Source organism: Dipteris shenzhenensis, chromosome 26 (assembly GCF_047967505.1).
Source record: "Dipteris shenzhenensis isolate YYH24624 ecotype China chromosome 26, Dip_SZ_1.0, whole genome shotgun sequence".
NCBI lineage: Eukaryota > Viridiplantae > Streptophyta > Polypodiopsida > Gleicheniales > Dipteridaceae > Dipteris > Dipteris shenzhenensis.
The window spans coordinates 43,317,068-43,324,372 of NC_141621.1; the positions used below are offsets into that span (position 1 = coordinate 43,317,068).

General features: G+C 40.5%; 1 protein-coding gene across 1 annotated transcript; it reads left to right on the forward strand.

The window, feature by feature from the left end:
* Positions 1-1,340: 1,340 nt before the first annotated feature.
* LOC147885125 (ubiquitin-conjugating enzyme E2 8-like) lies at positions 1,341-6,544 on the forward strand. The gene is made up of 4 exons (XM_087397134.1): positions 1,341-1,546; positions 1,849-1,976; positions 5,897-6,001; positions 6,132-6,544. The coding sequence occupies exons 1-4, from the start codon at positions 1,477-1,479 to the stop codon at positions 6,273-6,275; spliced, it is 447 nt and encodes a 148-aa protein (XP_087253260.1). The 5' UTR covers positions 1,341-1,476; the 3' UTR covers positions 6,276-6,544.
* The last annotated feature ends 761 nt before the right edge of the window (positions 6,545-7,305 follow it).

A 7,305-nucleotide genomic window follows, 5' to 3' on the forward strand; every position in this document is an offset into this window, starting at 1 on the left:
GCTGTCAGATGATACGACTTGGAATATGGATTTTTCACTCTTTGATGCAAACTTGCATATTTTATCCTTGTGGATAAGGGCATATGTTGTTTAAGCAAATACTTGAACCATTGGTTTGATCCTCCTTTGGTGTCATACCTTTTGAGTGCGCATGTTGATGAGCATTTGATCACCATACATCATGTAAGTAATGGTTCTTGTTGCTTCTGCCCAATAGATGTGCAACAAATTCTTTGTCTATAATATACATATACGGAATTGTAGGACATTGAAAGAGGAAAGTCAAGATCAAGACCCAATGATATAGCAAGACCAAGAGACATGAGTATTGGTATGTTAGTGCATTGGAATGAAAAATAACTCATGCCTACTTTTTTCAATATTACATGTTGCATTTAAAGACTTCTCATTTGATTTCCTACCATCTAACCTTAAAGATATTTTGAATTATTTATTGAAATGTGGAGCGCTCTTGTTATGCTTTCCTAAAACTTGTCAAGGCTAAAGAATAGACCCTTCTATCAATAGGCTACAAAGGCACAAACAAGTAAGATGGTAAGACTACTAAAATATAAACAACAACTACAAGTGGTATTGGGCATGAGTGGTGTACATACTTCATTTTTTGAAGCTATTTGAATGGTAGCGACATCAATGCACAATAAAAGGCGCCGTTATGAGGTCATCTTGCATGTGGGAAGGGTGGTCACCATACACAAATGAAAGAAACACCTTTAAAGAGAGGAAAAGAGATGCAAGGTTAGGGGGGGAAAAGAAAGGAGAAAAATAAAAAAATGGATACATAAGATTCAGGAGGGAGTCTTGGTAGAGCCTACTCTGGATTCTCTACATAACTTTTCAAATCCCTTATTCTCCTAAATAAAAAGCTTGATATTTGCAGACCTCGCCCCTTGCCACACACTACCTTGCCATAACATTGTAACATCTCTGATAAGCAATATAAAATATAGCTAGCATGTAGCCTCTTGAGAGAGGGAGGGAAAAACCAAGTCCAATAAACCACAAGGTGGTGCTCACAAGCATTGATGCCAAATAAACCACGAAGGCTATGCCCACAAGCATTTACGCCGATGATGGAGCCCTTTACCATTGCCCACACTGCAGGATCGAGGGTGCAAATCCAAGTGAGAGAAAAACCACGGAGGTGATGCCCGCAAGCATTTGTGCCGATGATGGAGCGTGTTCCGGTTGGAGGCTCCAAGATGGAGGGAGGTGAGGGAATTTTCCCCCCGTGAGAGTCAACTAGAAAGTTTGACCGACAAAAAATGAAGGGAAAAAAGGAATAAAGCCAAAATTTGACCGACAAGGGGGAGAGCCAATGAGAAGGAAAGAGAGAGAAGAGAGAGAAGACAGAGCTTGACCAGTTGTGGAGTTGGAGTTTTACATTTCACGTCCTCATCTCCTCCAACTGTCATTTTTTTTTCCTGCTCATTCATCTTCTCAGCTTCAGATTCAATGGCCTCCAAACGTATCCTCAAGGAGCTCAAGGATTTGCAGAAGGATCCCCCTACTTCTTGCAGTGCAGGTTCTCTCCCTTTCCTCTCTCTTGCCTCCTCTTTTGGTAGCTGCTTCACACGCCTAGGTTTTCGTGCTGGATTTCCGGCCGATCCTTCCCGATTCGTAGACTTTCCGTTCCTGTCGTTAAGAAAAAAGCTCGGCCTTCTTTAACGCGCTCTGATATGGTGGGTTTCGAGATCGGTGTATGCTAAGACTGCCTTGCAAACGTATGACTGGTAAATTTAGGCTGGCTGTGGCATGCCTGTCGTGGTAGTTACATGTGTACGCATCTCCGACTAACAGGGTCTCGAAAACTTGCTATTGTGATAGGTCCGGTTGCGGAAGATATGTTTCACTGGCAGGCCACGATCATGGGACCTGTCGACAGCCCTTATGCGGGAGGCGTATTCCTGGTTACAATCCACTTTCCTCCAGACTATCCGTTTAAGCCCCCCAAGGTAACGGATTTTAATCAGTATTTTTTCGTGTTTAGCATTCGTTCTCTCAGTTATCAATCTGTGTTTACCAGGTTGTGTCAACTTTTCTAGCCTCATACTTTTTAGATTTACTGATTCAGAGCCTAGAAGCCTGGAGATTCATGTTTGACCTGTGTTTCATGGACTGCACTCCTGCTGCCTCTGGCATTGCGAATGACATTCATGTGGTTTGTTATGAATGATGGTCTGAGTGTGATTAGTGTTCTTGGGTGTGCTTTACCTTTCAAAGAGGTTGCTGCAGCTCTGCAAGCCACACGTCTAGCCCTTTAACAGTCCTACTATTGCTTTTTGGTCTGCAACTTTCGATAGCAGAAGTCTTGGTGTTTTTGGTGAGCTTTGTTTCTATATGTTTTTCATGTTTGCTCTACCAGCGAATGTAAAAGATGGTCCATAAAAAATATGTTTTCTCATTTTGCTCCAATGACTATACAAAATTGAAAAGTTATGAAAGTTAGGCCTGGTTGTTTAACTTTGATGTACGTGTACATAAAGTGGGGGTGCTCGTGTGCCCTGGAATTTTAACTATATGTTAGGTAGTTTGAAGGGAATGGTATAAGGCCAGACATTCCAAGTTGAATCCTAGGTGCATATGGATGATTGCGTTTTTCCATCGTGTTGATTTCAACCGCGGAATTAGGAAGGAAACCACGTCCAGTTAAAATGAGACAATGCTTGAAATGTCTACTGGGGAGATTCTGGGAGCCTCGATAGTTGTGTGTTGTTATCCAGAAAATAGCTGGGGGATATAATATCCCTACAAATGCTAGCATGTTCTTCTTTGACATAATTTTGATGATGGTTAGCTGCAAGTGCTGACAGATTCCAGTATGGATATAAATGTGTGCTCATGTTTCGTGCTTCCCACTGATGGTGGCTTTGAGAACAATGCTGATGGGGTAGGACAAAAAATGCTTATCTTAGTCGTGCTTGGTCTGTCTGGAAAATAATTGATAAATGATTTTCGCATGATTGGGTATCGCAAGCTGACTCATAGATCAATGCACTTATATCTTAATTGTCTGAGCTGTAAACAAAGCTGTCAAGTTTGGATGGGTTCCTTACCTTGGCAGTACAGCGGCATCATTCAGGCTGGGCAGTGGGCACTTGGCTTTTGGCCATATCACCGTTTACAACACTTGGGGTTAAAGATTCCTTGGAGTCACGCTTTGCAGACGACATTCTGCCTAATTCTAAGTGTTATGAATAGCCACTAACATCTGTAAAATCCCAAGCTATCCCGAACGCGATCCCGTTGCACAGAAAGCTGCGATTGGGCTGCACATCATGATAAGTAACGTCACCAATCAAGGAATTGTACAAATGGTTCATGGAGTGCATAATTTGAATGACTTTAGACTGAATGGCTACGGCCCTTGTGAGGATTCAGGTCCTCTCTCTGCATTAGTTTACCTCAGGCACAGGAATTTTGGAACTATTGCTGTTTTAGCTGACTGCCACTTAGCGGCCAGAGTGCTCACACACTGCAGATTCTGTACTCTTTCTTTGAGGGCTTTCTTGGCACAGTAGTTACTCCTAAATTCTTCACCCAGTTTGAGAGCCCTTCAAGATCAGTTGCCAGTACATTCTTGTTCTCTGACCAGTTTTGGAGTGGTGTTTTGTACCTTCAGCGCTTATCTGGTGGAGCTGTAAAGCGGTTCTTTTTGCTGTTCTATTCTGGGTGATTGGAGAGAGTTGTGAGGTCCTTTAATTGCACAATTCTGTGGGGATTAGCATTTAGTGCTGTCCTACTTATTACATATGTCATATATAGGTGTAGAAGCAGGTATACAATTCTGTGGTGTAGCTTCCATTCCTTTTGGTGTTACAATTTTGAAAAGCTTTGAATCACCTTTATTGCCTAGTGGGTGTAAAGACCTGCATAGGGTTGTTCCATTGGAGCTCCTTACAAATAAACCATTTCTCCTTTTACTTTTTGTGGGGTTTGTTGTGAATGCATCTTTTGCCATACCATTTTGATGGTTAAGGATTTCTGGTTTTGTCCTTTGATTTTACTGTAATATTTTGTATTCAAGTTCAAAGAATTTCGCAGTTCTTGTTTTGCATTGCTGCCTTTGATGTGCTTTTGAGTATAGTAGGAAGGTCTCCCATTTTTTAATTATCAAGCCTGCAATTGCGCTAGAAGCTTCTGTTCCTTTTGGGGTTCCAGTTTAAAAAAGCTTTGAATCACCTTCAAAGAACATGGGTGTGAAGACACACATAGGGTCGTTCCATTTGGAGCTCCTTACAAAAGGGACCATTCTCCTTTTTACTTTAGCTGTAATTGACCTGCTGCCTCAAGAATGGACTTGGTATCATCAATGCAGATGAGGATGAATGGAAATCAAACCACCACAGAAGAAGGCATCAGCGGATGAACATGCACTGTGACTGATTTGACATTGAGCAAATTTGGAAGGGCCACATGCGCGCGCACACACCTTTTTTTTTTTTTTTGGTGAAACCAGTGACTATAAAATTAACATAAAATCAATGTACATGACATTAGACTCCAAAAGAGAGCCTAGAAGCACTCAAAAACAGTGAAAAAACACTTCAAGGCTAGTAGCATCCAAATCCCTCACAGCATAACTATCATATAAAGATTGCTTGAGGGACATTCTGAAGAAAGCATATGCCTGAGGGAACTGTTGTCCCATCCTAAAATGCCATCTCTGTGTCCAAATAGTCCATAGTACCCAAAAACGAGCCCAGTGAAAGAAAAGGAGGAATGGAGACATCTGAGATGAGAAGCATCCAAACATCCAAAAGAGTTTTCCGAATCTGATAGAGGGAAACTGAAGCCGCAGCAAATGAGAAACATGAGTGATCAATATCCGAGAGTGCGGGCAAGACCATAACAAATGGGGAACTGTCTCACGATGATGAGAGCAACGGGGGCAGGAAGAGGAAGAATACGACGTGCTTCCAATTTCACCCCAATGGAAAAACCTCCCACTATACATCTCCAAAAGAAAAGCCTTTGTTTCAATGGCAATTTAGCTTTCCAAATTTTCTTGAGTTTTGATTGCCACCAAGATAAAGGCCTATCCAAATTCCAAAGAGTGTTGGCATGCTTATCAATCCATGGTGCGTGCACACACACATGCGCACGTGTGTACACATAAACACACATATATACATAGATACACACACACACATACATGTATGTATGTTCGGGAGATGCTAGCACTAGCGAGAGCAAACACCCGCCAAGCTATGGATAGAGCTAAAACGTATGCAGATGAAAATAGATCTTTCAGACAGTTCAAGGAAGGAGGAGTTCCTTCACACTTAGGAGAGCGTGTTAAGATATCATCTTGATAGTGTAGGACGTGGTTAATTCTAAAAAGAATAGTCTCCACACACACACACACACACATGTAGTTTATATGTGTCTTTGTGTAATATATATATATATGTATATGTATATGTATGTGTGTGTATAAATTATACACACACACATGCATACATACATACATACATACATACATACATATAGTTATGTGTGTGTGTGTGTGTGTGTGAGTGAATGAATCCCTATTTGATAAAATTTTGTTTGTTAAGCATAACCGGATCTATGTACCTGCTCATTAAAAAGAAATTGGAGATGCAAATCCCATATTTTAGTCCGCAGCCACCAGCATCCTAACTTCAAGATTGGGGTGGTCATATTGCAGGCAATATTACATCTCTATACTTCACACAATAGTATGCAATGATATTTAGTGGTAATTTCAATCAGCAAGGAATATGTTCATGCATGCAGTTTGATTAGATCCTTTTTTTTTGGAGATGGTGATATCACTGAGTTATGGATCTTGCAGGGATAGCTAGGCATGCATGTAATCCCATGCTCATATTTTCATGGCATATGTTTCCAGGTTGCTTTTAGAACGAAAGTTTTTCATCCAAACATCAACAGCAATGGAAGTATTTGTTTAGATATTCTGAAGGAACAATGGAGTCCAGCCCTGACGATTTCAAAAGTGAGCAGTAATAATCTGAATTGTTAGTTAGTTTTGTGTACAGTCTTTTAATTTTGGTTGGCGGATTCCATGTCTATATTTTTGCCAGTTAGGTCCAGCAGCCATGATGAAATTCAATTTTATTTTACAGGTCCTACTTTCTATCTGCTCTTTGCTCACTGATCCTAACCCAGATGATCCTCTTGTTCCTGAAATCGCTCACATGTACAAGACAGACAGGGTGAAATATGAAGCAACTGCAAGAAATTGGACCCAGAAATATGCAATGGGTTGAGAATGTTCAATTGCCAAGGGTGGTTGGTCACCTGGCGACATTCTGTAATTAAACTTCTGTTTGCTACCCATATTCTAGTTTCTGATTGCCTTCTTCCTCTGTTTTGCCATTTTCACCCTCAATGGGCAACTTCTATTATTTTGTAATTACGCTTTGTTGGGAGGGCATAATACATTGAAAGTATCACGTTTCTAATGACAGGTAGAAAGCCATGTTTCTGGCTTCAGATACTATGTTTTGGAATTTATACATTGAAATGTTATGGAACATGACCTCCTGAGTCCTTAATGACAAATTTATGCTCTCAATCTTTTTTGAAGAACAGCACCAAATTTTCAGTATGATTATGCAATGGCTAGCTAGCTTTCAGCGTGACTATCAGCGCGACTATTGATTGCGCTTTTGTTATAAAGCTAGAGCAAACTATAAAAACCGATCAGTATTCGCAAGATGCCAGGCTTGTGAGAGGTTGTGCATAATGGCATTGATAGATGCTATGATACTAAGAGTTTTAATGAATTAGGTCCATCAAGTGGTCTAGGCCAATTGCTGGATGATAACAGAATCAATGCATTTGATTTGGTATTAAGTATCATGTATGGACCAGGTGCCTGAAGATGATATGTTCTTGTTCCATTATCCTTTTCTTAGTTTGTTCAGTTGTAGTGTTTCCGATGTACCTTGTTTGTTGGCCATTCTGTTGATTATGCAGGAAAACAGTGAGTGTGGCTGCTTTTTATGGTGGTGCAATGAATTACATAGGGTTTATTGTCAGGCTTCAATGAACCTATGAAGTAAAGTGGTGTCAGTGGTTGACAACTGTTGCGAAGAAGTTTTTGAAGTTCTGTTATTACAATTTCTCTAAAATAATTCCTTTTTACTCTTAAAGGCTTCGTAAAAATACCTCTGCTGCAAAGAGATTGATATTGGCTTTGTTCAGGCGGCGTGGTCACCTTATATATTTTTTTCGATGGAACGATCATTTCCGTTCACATGGAATCTTCTTTAAACATAATAATGAAATCAGAAG

Coding starts and splice junctions, on each gene's coding strand:
- LOC147885125 (XM_087397134.1), top strand. CDS start 1,477: ATGGCCTCCAAACGTATCCTCAAGGAGCTCAAGGATTTGCAGAAGGAT. Junction 1,547..1,848: donor CCCTACTTCTTGCAGTGCAG/GTTCTCTCCCTT, acceptor CTATTGTGATAG/GTCCGGTTGCGGAAGATATG. Junction 6,002..6,131: donor CAGCCCTGACGATTTCAAAA/GTGAGCAGTAAT, acceptor TTTATTTTACAG/GTCCTACTTTCTATCTGCTC.